The sequence below is a fragment of the Acomys minous genome (genome assembly GCF_964271855.1).
Source record: "Acomys minous genome assembly, chromosome: 4".
Lineage (NCBI taxonomy): Eukaryota > Metazoa > Chordata > Mammalia > Rodentia > Muridae > Acomys > Acomys minous.
Window position 1 is genome coordinate 82,632,431 of NC_140486.1, and position 17,200 is coordinate 82,649,630.

The 17,200-nt window shown below is 42.3% G+C and overlaps 1 protein-coding gene across 1 annotated transcript in view; it reads left to right on the forward strand.

The window, feature by feature from the left end:
• Positions 1 to 66: 66 nt before the first annotated feature.
• The window catches only part of LOC311596536 (MOB-like protein phocein), a 47,974-nt gene continuing 30,840 nt past the window's right edge, over positions 67 to 17,200 (forward strand). The window contains exons 1-4 of the mRNA XM_084780096.1: positions 67 to 211; positions 856 to 1,020; positions 2,500 to 2,589; positions 3,031 to 3,204. Of these exons, the coding sequence (XP_084636222.1) occupies positions 209 to 211; positions 856 to 1,020; positions 2,500 to 2,589; positions 3,031 to 3,081 (309 nt within the window). The 5' untranslated portion in view covers positions 67 to 208 and the 3' untranslated portion in view covers positions 3,082 to 3,204. Of the gene's footprint in view, positions 212 to 855; positions 1,021 to 2,499; positions 2,590 to 3,030 lie in introns of the transcript that reaches the window.

Here is a 17,200-nt window from a genome sequence, read left to right on the forward strand (position 1 = left end):
ACTCCCCTTTTCTTCCCCCGTCGGCAGCCTTGCGCGGGGCCCTCGCCACCAATCGGCGCGCGCGCTGGCGTGGCCGCCCTCTTGCACGCTCAGGGGCTGAGTGCGCCTGCGCGCGGCGTGGCCTTTTTCACGTGTCCGGAGCTGGACCGCAGGACTCTCCTTGCAAGCGGCGGCCTGAGTGCAGAGTCCGGTGCTGCGGTGGCAAGTCATGGTGAGTGGGTCGTGGCCGGCACGCTTGCGGCCCACGGCGTGCCCGTGTGCTCCATAGGACTGGCAGGACAGGGGAGGGGGTCCACTCGGTGCCCGGCGGCCGCCCGTGGCTCTGCAGAAGCGAGGCCTGTGCGACTCACCTCTCCACCACGGCTTCTTTGCACGCACATGTGCGGCGCCAGGCGTCTGGGCCAGGGGGCGGGAACCCGAATGCACACACACACTCAAGCCCACTTGCCTTGGCAGGGCTTTGGTGCATGTGTCCTATGTTGGAGAAAGTACGACCCGGGCTCAAATTGACACCACTCCCCGCGTTACTCGAATTTAAAAAAAAAAAAAAATCTAAAGGAAAACGTTTGACCTTGGAGTAGACCAAGGTTGCGGTTGAAAGTTGTGTGGTTTCTGATGAGCAGTGAAGACCACTACCACCGCCCCGCACCCAACAGACGTGGAATGGAAATTCAGTTTGTCTCATATAGAGCGAGACGTTGAAGAATATATTTTAAAGATACACTTGAATTGTCTTGTGGTTTGGGAACGCTTTGGCCCGTTTAAGACCTAAGGCTTGCGGTGTTAACTGTTGGTGCACTCTGACACTACGAACGTAATTAATTACAGACTGTTTGAACACATTCCTCTCTGCAGGCTGGACAAGCGTTTAGAAAGTTTCTTCCGCTCTTCGACCGAGTGTTGGTTGAAAGGAGTGCCGCCGAAACCGTAACCAAAGGTGGCATTATGCTTCCAGAAAAGTCTCAAGGAAAAGTATTGCAAGCAACAGTAGTGGCTGTGGGATCTGGCGCAAAAGGAAAGGTAAATCACAGCTACTACTGAGTTTTGAGTGTTGGAGAAGAAAAGGAATAGTAAATCCTAGGTTAGCAAAAGAGGCTTTTTAAGTAGCAGACGCTGTTTTCGAAGTAATTCGAGTTCACAAAGAACCACACATTAAGGGAAAGGATTGTAGAATTGTTTTATTCTAACGAATGGAGACACAGTATTTGCGAATGTGTGTGTATGCGCACATGTCTTTGTGCTGCCTTGCAGAGGCATCTCCGCCTTACTCCTTTAAGACAAAGTCTCGCTGAAGTAGTATGGTTTCTGGTCCCCAGTATGTTAGGGATTATGCCCTCCCCCCTTTTTTTAACCTTTATTTTATGTGCATTGGTGTTTAGCCAGCATGTATGTCTATATGGGAGTGTCAGGTCTTGGAGTTACAGACGGTTGTGAGCTGCCACGTGGGTCCCTTTACCCGGTGAGCTACCTCTGCAGCACCCCACATTCCAGTGCCTGCTAAGATGGTGGCTCATGCGGGTAGACCTGGTTCTTTGGAGGCCAAGGTGGATTGTAGAGCCTTCTAGGCCAGAAGGGAGGTACAGGGTGAGACTATGTCTCAAAAAAGAAAAGGAAAACCTCACAAAATGAAATGGCTTTGGTAGCTACTTTGTAGCCTACTCTTCAAATTGTAAGTAGTTAAGACAAATGATCCTGCAGCTAGATAAAACCCTGGGCATTTTCAGAATTGGAAGGTATTTATTTAATAAGGCACTTTAAAACTATAATTCCAGCAGTGGTGTGTGGGGAGGATGCAGAGGCAGCGGGATCCAGAATTAATGGCCAGTCGAGGCTACATAGACCCTGTCTTTGCACTCTCCCCCTTTTCCCCAATAAGAAAGGGTGAAATGGTAGGGGTAAGGGGGCCGGGCTGTTGGCTTATCTGACACCATTGGGAGCTTTAGTTGGCATACTTGAGAAGGCAGATGGAACTATTCTGAGTGTTTTTCACTTCGCTTCTGGAGTATTTTGGGGGGGTGGAGTGGGAGTTCTGCTTTAATCTTTTGACAACAAGGGCATTGAATCAATAAATGTGTATTAAATAGAGAAAACTAATACCAAATTTTGTTTGGTTGCAAGAAGTCAGATGTTACCATTTACTATTTGGTTTTATGAGCTGCTTTATTTAACTGGGGCTACAGGGTGTGCTGATAGTTAACAATTAAAAAAGTAACCAACCTTAGGTGCCCACTGAAGTGTAGTTTTAGTGTAAGCCACTGTTTTTTCACATTGTAGCTACAGTAGCTCTAATTAGTAAGGATCTACAGTTAATGTAAACTATTCGCTTTACCACTAATTGGGTACCTAAGAACATACTGGATTTGAGTGAGCACATTTTCTATAAATATGACACTTACAAAGCTGATGCAGGAGGCTCCTGGTGTACATAACTGAAATGATAAATTCACTGTGTGTCTTGCAAACAAGATGTCTTTGCTAACAAGCACCTGTTTTCTTAAGGGGGGAGAGATTCAACCAGTCAGTGTGAAAGTTGGAGACAAAGTTCTTCTTCCAGAATATGGAGGCACCAAAGTAGTTCTAGATGACAAGGTAAGTAAAGCTAATAATGTAAAAAATAAGTTTTGTATTGCACTAACCAAGGACAATACAAGTGGTAAACATCGAACCCCTACTCTGATCTACCCAATGGACAGCACATTCTCCATAGTTGTGTGGAGAGCGGGGACTGACTCTGACATGAACTCTGGTGCCCCATAATTGACCACCTCCCCTTGGTGGGGAGGCATGGTGGCATTCATAGCCTATGATGATAGTGGGAAGGTCCCCCTCGGTCTTAGACCTAGGGGAGGGGAATAGGATGAAGGAGGGAGGAACGGGAGGATACAAGTGAGGGGATAACAATTTAGTTGTAATCTGGATAAATTAATTAAATTAAAAAATACATAAAAGAACACAGATTTTCAAATAGAAAAAAATAATAAGTTTTGTGTTTGTTGTTACTGTCTTAACCAATGGTTTCTTTATTCACAGGATTATTTCTTATTTAGAGACGGTGACATTCTTGGAAAGTACGTGGACTGAAATCACTGTTGAAATGTGTCACATGACGCTACCCATTCCGCTGATGCTATCGACTATTTCATCATGTAAATAATTTCACTTCCTCCCTTTTATAATAAACTGATGATACCTAAACTGATGACATTCACTGTCTCTGAAGTTTAGTTTCATTGTACTGTTAAACATTTCCAAATAAAATAATGTAAATGAATGGACAGTCTTTGCTAATTTAAGGTAGTGTGTTGCAGAGTTCTGAGAAATACGGTTTTTCTAGGTAAATGATTTGGCATTATTGCATAGATGAGTGACTTAAAAGCTATGGACTTATGCTTAGCTACCGTTGTAGTTTGCTTTCTCTTGTGGTAAACTTGACCATAAACAACTTGTCTAAGAAAAGGGTATTTATGTCAGCTTCGAGTTTATAGTTCATCGCAGGAGACTGGGCAGGAGCTGTAGCAACGGCCATGGAAGATTGTTACGGCTTGCTCCCTTCCTCGGCCTGGTTTCTTACACAGCTCAGGACACTCAGGAGGTAGGGACAGGCTGATCACTGAGGCCAGCCTGGTCTAAAAAGTGAGTCTGGGATAGCCAAGGCTACAAAGAGATACCCTGTCTAGAAAAACAAAAACAAAAAAATGCAGCACCAACTTTCTTACAGGCCAGGCTTGTCACTGCACACCGTGGTCCGGAAGGGGACAACCAGGTGTATCACTTATCCTTTGAGGTCTCACTGAACGTGGAGCAAGACTCATGACCAGCTAACCCTAGCTGTCCTGGCTGCCCCACAGAACTAGCCTGGGGTTAGAGAAGAGTGTGATGCCTGGCTTTCTTATGTGCATGTAGGTCTTTCTGCTTGTGTGGCAAGTACTCCCTAGCTCCTGTTTTGAGACATTTTTGTTTTCTTCTTTTTTTAACTTTAGCCCAGGCTTGATCAACTTCAGCAATTCTTCCACCTTTGCCTTTTGTTTTGTTTTGGTTTTGGGCCTAATGTGTAACTCTGCCACTGAACTGTACCCCCAGATCTTGTTGTGGTTTTGAGACAGGTCTCATGTAGCTCCAGAATCACCTCAAACTCTTGTAATTAGAATTGACCTTGAGTGTCTGATTTTCCCACAACCACCTCCCCATTGCAGAGATTATAGGTATGAGCAACTATGTTTCCTCTTCTGCGGCCATGATCAAACCCTGGGCTTTGTCCAAACTAAGTACACAGTCTCCTGACTGAGCTATAACCCTTACCCCAGATATTTTTTGAGACTGCATCTCATGTTGTTGGCGTCCAGCTGGAAGCTGAGAACAGTCACTGTCAGAGACGGAAGCTTAAAAACTCAAGCTTTATTTTCTGCGCACGCAGGGAGCCTGTCAGCTTGGGAAGGGAAGCTGTGTTGCGTATTTAAAGGATCAAACCATAGAGCATGGGTGAGCAGGGTGGGCTGTGGCATCGTTCAGTCATAGTTTGACACACAGGGTAGAGCAAGGGAGTATCCATCATCAATCAGGGCCTCGGATCAGGAACTCTAGTTGACTTTGCCCCCAAGATGGAGAAGCTGTCCCTGAGATAGCTGGATTCAAAACATCTCCTTACAACAGGAGCTGTTCAGCTGTTGTGGAAGTCCCCAGCACCCCTATGCTCCATTGATTAAATGGAGTCTGAAGATGAAATGGTAGTGCCTTAGGTTTCTTTTGCTCACCAATATAGCTTAGACTGGTCTTGAACTCCTCCCCCTTGTCTCCCAAGGGCAGGAATTGTAGGCTTGCACCACCATTCCTGTCTTTAGGCCCTTTAAATTTTTTTTTTTCAAATTTTCTCCTGCAAAATTGCCCAGTTTGGCCTTCAACTTGTCATCTTGCCGCATTCCCTGTGTGACTGAGATTACAGGCATGTGCTATGGTACTTGTCTATTGCTGGTTTTCTTATTATTGTTATTTTCATCTGTACTCTGTGTATGTTTGTACCATGGTGCACATGCGCGGAGGTCACAGAACAGCTTCGGAGTGTTGATTCTCCAAATGGGTCCTAGAGACTGAACTCAGATCGTGCAGCCTGGTAGCCATGGGTCTTACCTGCCGAGCCATCTCACCAGTCTATTGGTGCTTTAAGCCGTCATATTTAGGTAAATTTTTATGCATCAGTAGGAAATTAATACTTTCTGAGAGGGAGGGTGTGATCACAACAATACAGCAATACCAGTTCTCTTTCCAATAGGCCACCTAATAACAGCTTATTATGGTATGTTTTTAGATTGTTTTGTTTTGTTTTGAAGACAGTCTCTTTTATGCAACCCTGGGTGCAAGCTATGTAGACCAGGCTGACCTCAAACTCAGGGAACGAGATCCACATACCTCTGTCTCCCAAGTTGTGGAACTAAAGTCTTGCACTAGCAAACCAGGCTTTTTTTTTTTTTTAATGGTAGTTTCATAATACTGTTTCTGTGTTCCTCTTTCATTTTATTCAACTTTATGGTGCACACATACGTTAAAACTGATACATTAAAAAAAGGCAGGCATAGTGGCTTGTGCCTCTAATGTCAGACTTTGGGGCACTGGCAAGAGGATTGCCGCAAATTCCAGGAGCCAGAAGGCATATGAGTTGTAAGCAAGGCTGGGCTGCAGTGTGACCCACTTTGACAATGTCTCACTCTGTAAATTGGGCTGGCCTGGAACTTGCTATATAGACCACGTGGGCCTTGAAGTTACAGAGATCTATCTCTGCCTTCTGAGTGCTGGGATTAAAGGGAATCACCACACCAGGTTATATACAAGAAAAGACTTTAAAGTACAATAATAAAATGGTCTTTTAAAAATTGTCACACCTTTAATCCCAGCACTCGGGAGGCAGAGGCAGGCGGATCGTTGTGAGTTCGAGGCCAGCCTGGTCTATAAAATGAGTCCAGGACAGCCAAGGCTACACAGAGAACCCCTGTCTTGAAAAAACAGAACAAAACAACAACAAAAGATTCTTAAACGTTACGTGCATGAGTATTTTACCTGGTGCCCACAAGAGGTCAAAAGGGCTTTGGAGACCTAGAAGTGGCAGTACAGATGGTTGTTGGTGTGTGTGTGCCGGGGGATGGGGCTTGGGGTGGGGGAAACGCAGGGCCGAACCTGGGTCCTCTACAAGAGCAGCAAGTGGTCTTAGCCACTCAGCTGTCTCTCCAGCCTTTCTCCCATCCTTTTCGTTTGAGAAACTTTTTAAGATTTATTTATTTATGTATGTATACAGCGCTCTGCCTGCATGTATGCCTGCACGGTAGAAGACAGTCTTAGATCACATTATAGATGGTTGTGAGCCACCATGTATTTGCTGGGAATTGAACTCAGGACCTCTGAAAGAGCAGCCAGTGCTCTTAACCTCTGAGCCATCTCTCCAGCACCCACCCAAGTCATATCTTAAATAAAACTAAAAATATTTCATAACACTCAAAGCCTCAAAGCTTCTTTTTCTTTAGGTGGAATGTGTGTGCCTTCCTGCATGTATGTACATCCGTGTGTGTGTGTGTGTGTGTGTGTGTGTGTGTGTGTGTGTTGTTTTGTTCAAGAAGGTCTCATGTAGCACAGATTGTCCTCAAATCAAGCAGCTGTGCCTGGCCTAGAAACCTGATTCTCCTACCACCACCTCCCAAGTTCTGGGAATACAGGAACCCTCTACAGTGCCTAGCTAAAGCTTAATTCTTTGTGGCATTTAAGTTTAGCTTTACCTATAAACGGATAAAGGAATTGGATCCATTCCCTTACTGTTTGCTCACTGGTTTGTTTCCCTGTGGAAGGGGCTGATCCTGAGTTGCTGTGGTGGTATTCTTTAATGCACACACACACCTGTAGTTTTTACCTGGGGCATGGCAGATACTAACCTTCTAAACTAACTTTACCTCCCAACCTGATCTCAGGCTACCTCAGGTTAAACCTCCTCCCTCCTTATAAGGACATGTCCAGCTAGCACCTGGAATTCCTCTTCATACAGATGATCCCAAAATATTTGTGAATGTTCTTCATCTCCATGCGTGCTGACCCAGCCATGTGCTCCTTTCCCACCAGACCCAGGGCGTCCATTCGCTTTTTTCCTGCTCCTTCAACCCGACTTCAGTATTGGATACAGGCATGTGTTGCCATGTTTGGTCATCTCTGTTTCTTTCTTTTGTCGTTGTTGTTGTGGTTTTTGTTTGTTTGTGTTTTGGTTTTTTAAGACAGGGTATCTCTGTTTAGCCTTGGCTGTCCTGGACTAACTTTGTAGACCAGTCTGGCCTCAAACTCACAGAGATCTGCCTGCCTCTGCCTCTGGAGTACTGGGATTAAAGGCATGTGCCGCCACCACCCAGCCATTCTCCCCAATTTTATTTGGGCCCCTACAAAAGTATTATTCATCCCAAATCAGCTGGAAGAAACCTTAAGAGAACAATGCCTCATTTCCCTTAATAGGGGGTTGGTAGGTTTTGGTTGCTCTCTTGGGCTACAGATGTTTATTTTCAGTGGGAGTTGGTTATAAGTTATTATTGGTCTTATCCAGAGAGAAAACGAGGTTGGACTCAGGGCTGTCTCTCTTTTCCTTTATCTTTCTTTCTTAGGTATGGAGATAGGGATTGAAAAGAAAGAAGGGGAAATATAGAAATATATAGGGATGATAAATCAAAAAGTAGATTATTGAACCTACTCCTCAACTTAAGGCTTTAATTGTTACAAGGTTATTTTTAATTCATTGGTGTAGAATTTTGAATATTGATGCAAAACAAGTTTAATTTAGATTCATTGGTATAGAATCCAAATTTAAGATTATTCTTCACACACATTATATATATCCCTATTCTAATATATTGTATTGTACCCATACAACTCAACTATAATACAAGGTTTACTTTCAACACTTTAAAAGCAGGCAGTTTAGGGGAATTCCTAAGGGGGGGGGGTTAGATAATCATTAGCATGTTGGGATCACCACTCAGACAGGATGTGGACCCCCTGGTAAGCTTTTTACAAACATTTAAATTCCAAAGAGTATTAAGTAATCATTTAAGCTAGAAAGTCCTGCCAAACTGAGTAAACATGGGCTACTCTGGCCAGGTCATGAGTTAGTTCATCATAAGGCAGAAGATTTCCAGACCTGCAGTGTAACCTTCTTTTTCTTTTTGTTTGTTTTCTTTCTTTCTTTCTTTCTTTTTTAATTGGGGTGGGGAGTGTCAAGACAGGGTTTCTCTATGTAGCCTTGGCTGTCCTGGAACTCTTTTTTGTAGACCAGGCTGGCCTCAAACTCACAAAGATCTGCTTGTCTCTGCCTCCCAAGTGCTGAGATTAAAGGCATGTGCCACCATGCCTAGCATTTCTTTTTTTTTTTTTTAACATATTTTATTAATTTATTCATATTACATCTCAATTGTTATCCCATGAGCCCAACATTTCTTAAAGATTTATTTTTTATTATGCATATAGTGCTCTGCCTGAGTGTACATTTGCAGGCCAGAAGAGAGCATCAGACCACATTATAGTGAAAACCACCAAGTGCTTGCTGGGAATCAAACTCAGGACCTCTGGAAGAGCAGTCAGTGCTCTTAACCTCTGAGCCATCTCTCCAGCCCCCAGTATATCTTTCTTAATCAATTATACCAGCAGTAAGAAACCATCTTTAAATAACTCTGGCCAGGTCATGGCTGTCTCTAGAAGGCCTCCCACGCTTTGCAGCATTTCTACCTCTGAAGATTGGAGGCCCAGGCCTGCTCTGAACTAACAGAAACTGAAGCCTGTTGCTAGACTTATTTAATGAGGCCTCTCAGGACCAGATTTTGGAGGCCAATAATTAGCATTAAAATACATAGCCTCAAACTGGGCATGGTGGTGCATGCCTGTAATCCCGGCACTCTGGGAGGCAGAGGCAAGAAGATCTTCAGGAGTTCAAGGCCCACCTGGTCTACAAAGGGAGTGTAGGACAGCCAAGGCTACACAGAACAATCCTGTCTCGAAAACCGCAGTAAACAAATAAATAAATTACATAGCATCAGACCAACCCCCAAAACTAAGGTTTTACCACAGAACTACATGTCCAGCCTTAACAGCCTTAATAGGAAAGTGACCCTCAGTGTGATGGTGTATGCCGTAATCCCAGTTCTCGGGAAGCTGAGGCAAACAATCAGGAGTTTGAGGCCAGCATTGGATGTACAAGATGACCTTGCGATGCGGAGAGTGGAAGGTGGCTCCTTTAGAGCCCCGCCATGCACCCAAGCTGGCTGTGGGGTAGGAGTGAGGAACTTTGGAGATCCACAGAACACGGCATTTAAAGATGTTTTACTCATAAAAGACTTTTTTGACAATGAAATATTTCAGCTCCTAGTGTTGGACCCTGACCCAAAATGTTGGACCCTGACCCAAAATGTTGAACCCTGGGAGTCCAGTTCGGTAAGGGGGTCGCCGCGAGAAACCACTCAAGTCACACTAGCTGAGAGGTATAGGTAAAATTTATTACTGACACACCAGAAGTCCCAATTATTGATGTATCAGAGTCTCTCAGCACTAGGCAGGCAAAGGACCTCAGTAGCTGTTACAGGCTGCTTATAAAGGCTAAAACCGGAAGCCAGGGGGAGTAGCTGACCTTTAAACTGATTGGTTGGGCTGCTGTATCTTAGGTATGTGAGCAGGATGATTGGCTCCAGCCGGGTTAACTGGGGGCAGAGAGCAGGCTGTGTGGGGGCTTTCCTGGGTGTTTTCCTGGAGCTGCAGGTGGCGTTTTTGTTTTGCTTGTTTCTTGTAACTAGGGCAGGGGTCAAATGGCCCCGAGCTTGACCTTGTTTTTCAGGCTTTTTTTTCACTGGCATCACAGCCATTCTACTTCAAAGAAGATGGTGGAGTTTACTTCTAATGTAGCAAGTTATCCATTGGGCAAGAAATTGTCCTTGCCACAACTGCAGACAGAATGCTCTCCAGACTGAACAAACTGGACACAGGCGGGTCAACTGCCGAGCTTTGATGAGACAAGGTAAACCGTCCGCCGTAATTTTTGCTTTAAGCTGAGGGGTGTTTAAGATAGTGCGCAGAAGCAGAAGGGGCTCTCGGGCTTTTAGCTCTTGAGCTCCTTCAGCTTCTTGGCCTTTGGCTTTTGAGCCAGCAAGTCTTCGGCCTTGGGCTGTCAGCTGAGCCAGTGAGCCTTTTGGGCCTTTTCCATCAGGATGTGAGCTAAGTAGGAAGGTCAGCCCGGTGCTTTCTCTGCCTCTCTGAGCTAGCAGGTTTTCACCCCTGCATCTGACTCCTGAGTCTTCACTGGTAAATTTGAACGATTGGGATTTTCTTTTATTAAAACAACAGGTATCCTGCAGGCAGTTTTGGAGCTGGGGGAGCCAAGAGTTCTATATCTTGATCTGCAGGCAGCCAGGGGGAGGCTCTGATTCCACACTGGGCGGAGCTTGAGAATAGGAGACCACAGAACCCACCCACAGTGACACACTTCCTCCAACAAGGCCACATTTACTCCAACAGGACCACACCTCCTAACAGTGTCACTACCTGCGGTCAAACATTAAAACACATGAATCTATAGGAGCCAAACCTATTAGAACTACTATACCTAACTTCTCTGGGTCTACAGATTGTAGCTTGATTGTCATTGACTTAGTTGCTAATATCTACGTATAAGTGAACACATTCCATATTTGTCTTTCTGGGTTCCCTCACTCAGGATGATTTTTTTTTTCCTAATTCCATCCATTTGTCTGCAAATTTCATGATGTCATTTTCTTTAAAGCTGAGTAATACTCCTTTGTGTAAATGTACCATGTTTTCGATATTCATTCTTCTGCTGAGGGACATTTAGATTGTTTCTAGTTTCTAGCTATTGTGGATAAATCCAGAATGAACTTGGCTGAGCAAATGTCCTTGTAGTGGGAGTTTTATTTTAATCCCAGGTATGGGAAATGGGGGGGGGGGGGCCACTCCAGTTTGTCCACAGTCCACATGAGAGGCCATGTGATCTCTGTCAGCTGGGAACAATCTCAGGCATGGTCTTTGCCACTGGATCATGTTGGGGTCGAGGCAACTGGAGATGCCAACTGAATACATATGTGTGTGGATTTATGTATAGGTCTTCAATTTGATCCATTGACTAATGTGTCTGTCTTTGTGCCAATACCATGCCATTTGTATTACTATATAGCATGGTAGTACAATTTGAAATTGGGAATGGCGAGACCTCCAGCAGGTCTTTTACTGTTCAGGATGTTTTAGCTATCCTGGATGTTTTGTTTTTCCATATGTCATGGAGCATTGTCCTTCAAAGATCTGTAAAAAATTGTATTGGAATTTTGATGGGGATTGCGTTGAATCTGATTGCTTTTAGTAGGATGGCCATTCTCATCCTTAACCTTCCTGATCCATGAGCATGGGAGAGCTTTCCATCTTCTGAGATCTTCTTCAAGTTCTTTCTTCAAAGACTCGTAGTTGTTATCATGAAGTCTTTCATTTGCCTGGTTAGAGTTACTCCAAGATATTTTATATTATTTGTGGCCATTTGTGAAGGATGTTATTGCCCTGATTTCTTTCTCAGCTCATTTGTTGTTTGTATGTAAGAGGACTAATGATCTTTTTTTTTTTTTTAAGTTAATCTGGTTATTTAGCCACTTTGCTTAAAGCGTTTATTCCCTGGAAGAGTTCCCGGCAAATAATGATTCTTTGACTTCTTCCTTTCCAATTTGTATCCCCTTGATCTCCAGTCGTCTTATTACCCTAGCTAGAACTTCAAGTACTATATTGAGTAGCTATGGAGAGAGTGGACAGCCTTGTCTTCTTTCTTACTTAAGTGAAACTGTTTTGAATTTCTCTCCATTTAACTTGATGTTAGCACTGGGTTATAAATTGCCTTTATTATGTTGAGGTATGTCCCTTGTATCCCTAAATTCTCTAGGACTTTTATCATAAAGGGTGTTGGATTTTGTCAAAGGCCTTTTCTGAATCTAATGAGATCATCTTGCTTTTTGTTTTCCTTTCAGTTTGTTTATATGGTAGATTACATTTACTGATACTTGTATACCGAACCATCTCCTGCATCTCTGGGATAAAGTCTGCTTGATCATGGTTGATGATATTTTTGATGTGTTCTTCTTCTTCTTCTTTTTTTCCCCCTCTATGTAGCCTTGGCTATCCTGGATGGACTTGCTTTGTAGACCAGGCTGGCCTCGAACTCACAGCAATCTGCCTACATCTGCCTCCTGAGTGCTGGGATTAAAGGCATGTGCCAACCATGCCTGGCCCCTTGATGTGTTCTTGGATTTAATTTGGAAGTATTTTCTTGTGTATATTTGCATCCATGTACACAAGGGAAATTGGTCTGTAATTCTCTTTCTTTGCTGTTCCTTTATGTGGTAAGAGCATTAGGGTAACAATGGCCTCATGAAATGAATTAAGCAATGCTCCTTCTGTTTCTATTTTGTGGAATAATTTGAGTGGTATTGGTGTTAAATCTTTTAAAATTTGGTAGAATTCTGCACTAAAGCCATTTGGCCCTGGGCTTTTTCTGGTTGGGAGAGTTTTAATGAGTACTTCTATTTCACTAGGGGCTATAGGTCTATTTAAACTACTTATTTGGTATGGATTTAACTTTGGTAATTCCTATGTATTGAGAAAATGATCCCTTTCTGTTAACATTTCCAATTTTGTGGAGTATAGGTTTTTAAAGTATGGTTCTTTGGATTTCCTCAGTGTCTGTTGTTATGTCCCTCTTTCCATTCCTAATTTTGTTAATTTGAGTACTATCTTTTGGCCTTTAGTTAGTTTGGATAAGGGTTTGTTTATCTTGCTGATTTTTCTCAAAGAACCAACTCTTTATTTCATTGGTTCTTTGTATCTTCTTTGTTTCTATTTTATTAATTTCTCTTGTTTTTAATTATCTGTATTAGCCTACTCATTGTTTATTATCTGGCCTAGAATTATTATTACTTTAGTATGCCTGGCTAACAATCAATTAAGACACCAACACCTGTTATATTTTAAAATAGCCTTAGTTAACCTGGGACAGAGCAGACATTAGTCCTGTAAACTTACTTCACATAGTGGGGCAGGTATGGAATATGGAATACCTGCCCCAATCCCATGCCATCTGGCTCTAATAATTTCTATCAAGGTACCTCTCATCCATAATCCCATACACTTGCTAAAGTTCTTCATCTGGGCCAAATCCTTCATCCATGCCAGCCACATGCTTCTCTCTCATCTAAGCCATGGAAGCCTTCTTTTCCCTTCTCTGGTCTCCCTTCTCTTCTTTCCTCCTCCTCTTCCTCCTCCTCCTGTCTTTCTTTTTCCCATAATTCCTGTCTCCCTAAACCCTGGAACCTTAGCCACACCAATCTCATCTCTCCTGCCCAGGTGGGATGGCTTTTTATTAATTAGCATCAAAATACATCAGACCATCCACCAACAAATTTCAGCTCTCAGTTTGAGTATTACTTGTCACCTAGTTCTCTTCAGTGAGCTTACTGCTTTTTGTTGATGGTGCTGTCAGGTTTGCTGTTAAATTGGTAGTATGCAGGATCTCCATTGTTTTATGTAGGGATTTAGTGCTATGAACTTTCCTTTTTAGCACCACTTTCATTGTGTCCTATGAGCTTGGGTATATTGTGTATTCATTTTCTTTCAATCCTAGAAAGTCTTTAATTTTTTTACTTTATTTTATTTTTAATTTAAAAATTGTTTTAAATTAATTTCTGTCTTGACCCATTTTTCATTCAATAGTAAGTTGTTCAGTTTCTATGAACTTGTAAGATTTTTGTTGTTTCTGGTGTTTTTTGATAATCTGTGGTGGTCTGATAGGATGCAGGAAGTTATTCACTTTTCCTTTATCTGTTGAGACTTTCTTTATGTCTGAGTATGTGGTCAACGTTTGAGAAAGTTCCATGATCTGCAGAGAAGAAGGTATATTGTTTTGTGTTTCAGTGAAAGGCTCTGTAACTATTTGTTAGGTCTACCTGGTTTATAACATCAGTAAGTTCCAGCATCTCTCTCTTTAGGTGTTCTATGGATGACCTCTGCATTGGTGAGAATCTGGTATTGAAGTCTCCCACAATCAGTGTGAGGGTCATTATATGATTTAGGCTGTAGACATGTTTCTTTTCCTTTCTTTCTTTCTTTTTTTGTTTGTTTTATTTTGTTTTTGAGACAGGGCCTCACTCTGTTGACCAGGCTGGCCTCGAACTCACAGCGATCCACCTGCCTCTGCGTCCTGAGTGCTGGGATTAAAAGCGTGTGCCACCATGCCCAGCTGTAGAAATGTTTCTATTACAAACTTACTTGAGCATCCTTGTGTTTGGGGGCTAGATGGTAAGAATTAAAATGTCATCATGGTGGATTTTTCCATTGTTGAGTATGTAGTGTCCTTCCCTATCTCTTTTGATTAGTTTTGGTTAAGTCTATTGTTTCAGATATTAAAATGAATATACCAGCTTGTTTGTTAGGCCCATTTGTTTGGAAAATATTTTTGCTATCCTTTACTCTAAGGTAATGTCTATCTGTGATAGTGAGTTGTGTTTTTTGGATGCAGTAGAAAGATGGATCCTATTTTCACATCCATTCTTTTTTGTTTGTTTGTTTGTTTGTTTGTCTTTTTGAGACAGGGTTTCTCTGTGTAGTCCTAGCTGTCCTAGACTCAATTTGTAGACCAGACTGGCCTCGAACTCACAGCAATCCCCCTGCCTCTGCCTCCGAGTGCTGGGATTAAAGGTGTGCACCACCATGCCCGGCTCACATCCATTCTTTTAGTTTGTGTTTTTTTATTGGGAAATTGAGATCAGTGGTATTGAGATATATCAATATATAAATAACCAATAATTGTTGATTCCTATAATTTTGTTGTTGTTGTTGGTGGTGGTGGTAGTGGTGGTGATGATGCTGTGTGTGTGTTTCACTTCCTTTGTTTTGGTAGCCTGGGTTTATTTATTTGTAGTTTACCTCCATCGGTTGTAGTTTTCCTTATAGTGTGTAGGGCCAGTTTGTAGATAGATATTGTTTAAATTTAACTTTATTATGGGTTAAACATATCATTTAGCTTTATCATGGGTTAAAAATATCTTATATCCATCAAGGCATTGTGGCACATGCCTTTAATACCAGCACCCTGGGAGGCAGAGGCAGGAGAATCTTGGTGAGCTCAAGGCCAGTCTGGTCTACAAAGCAAGTCCAGGACCACCAGGGCTATTACACAAAGAAACCCTGCCTCAAAACAACAAAACAAAAAATCTTATTTCTCCATTCCTCATATTTGAGAGTTTTGCTGGGTTTAGAAGTGTGTTGTAGTAACAATTTTGGTTTTTTTAAAAATCCCAGTTATGTTATGTAAATGTGTTTTTGTTTTAATCCCAGATGTGGGATATAGGGCTGCTTCAGATTTTCTATAACTTGGCTCATGCTCTAGGAGGGGTGTGAATTTTGCCAGCTGAAGATAGTTTACATTTGGAATTCTGGGGACTCTTGAGAGGGTATAAATGCAAGAGTCCTAAGAGGGCTTGAGGTGGCTGCTGCTGGTTCCTGCTGCTGCTTTTGCCATTACTAGATTGTTCTTTGATGAATTGCTATTTGCTGGTTGGAGATAGTCTGATGACACAGATTGGACTGGCTCCAAGGAACTCAATGCCCTGATCAGCAGGAAGTAGTCTAAAGATATGTATGACCCTTTCCCCCTCTAACCTTCTTTCTCACCTGCTGCTTGTTGGGGGGTTGGAAGGGATTGGGATGGAGAAGGGCAGTAGATATAAGAATCCAATAAAGTAGCCCAAAAGTATGACTACAGTCTGTGCTGGCATCTGTGGTCTTAGAGTCTGCAGCACATTCGTCCAGGTGCTTCTCACTTTTAGAGTGTTTATTGAGAAGTCAGGTGCTTCTAATAGGTTTGCCTTTGTATGTTACTTCGTCTTTTCCTTTTCCAGCTTTTAATATTCTGAATGTTTAGTGCTGTTATTATTTATTTATTTATTTTTAGTGTTTTGATTATCATGTGGCAAGGGGACTTTATTTTCTGGTCCAATCTACTTGGTGTTCTGCATGCTTCTTGTACCTTGATAGGTGTCTCCTTCTTTAGGTTAGGAAATTTTTCTTGTATGATTTTGTTGAAAATATTTTCTGGACCTTTGAGCTGGAATTATTCTCTTTCCTCCATTCCTACTATTCTTTTTTTTTTTAAATTTATTTATTATTTATACAGTATTTTGCCCACACGTGTGCCTGCCCTCCACAAGAAGGCACCGGATCTTATTGCAGGTGGTTGTAAGCACCATGTGGATGCTGGGAATTGAACTCGGGACCTTCGGAAGAGCAGACAGTGTGCTCTGAACTTCTGAGCCAACTCTCCAGCCCTCATTCCTATTATTCTTAGGTTTGGTCTTTTCATAGTGTCTCAGATTTTTGGATGCTTTGTGTCAGGAGTTTTCAGGTGTAACTTTTTTTCCCTTTGAGATATTCATTTCTTCTATTGTATCTTCAATGCCCGATATTTTCTATTCCATCTCTTGTATTCTTTTGGTGAAGCTTTCCTTTGTAGTTCTTGCTTGAATTTCTAAAATTTTCATTTTTAGAATTCTCTTCCACTCGGGAGGCAGAGGCAGGTGGACGGCTGTGAGTTCGAGGCCAGCCTGGTCTACAAAGTGAGTCCAGGATAGCCAAGGCTAACACAGAGAGACCTTGTCTCAAAAAACAAAATAAAAAAAGAATTCTCTTCATTTGTGTTTTCTTTATTCATTCTGTTTTCATTTTGGGGTCTTTAAAAGTTGTATTCATTTCCTTCAACTGTTTTTTTTTCCCTTTGTTTTTTAAAGATTTCTTTAAGGGACTTATTAATTTCCTCCATTTTTGTTTGTTTTTTTTTTTCTGAATTTCATTATGGGATTTATTTATTTCCTCTTTAAGGACTTCTATCATCTTCATGTAATTGGTTTTAAGGTCTTTTTCTTGTGCTTCAGGTATGTTGGAATCTTCAGGTCCTGATGTGGTGGACAGCTGGGCTCTAGAGGAGATGCCTTGGATGCTACTGTGTTCTTATGTAGAATCTAGGTATCTGGGTTTGGGATGATTATAGATCTAGGTGCTGGCTTTTGGATTTGCCTTTGCTGAGTGGGTGTTTTGTTCCTGTTCTCTCTGTGAATTTTCAGAGTGTGGTGGCTGTGTGTTGCCTGTTTTCTGGCCTGCT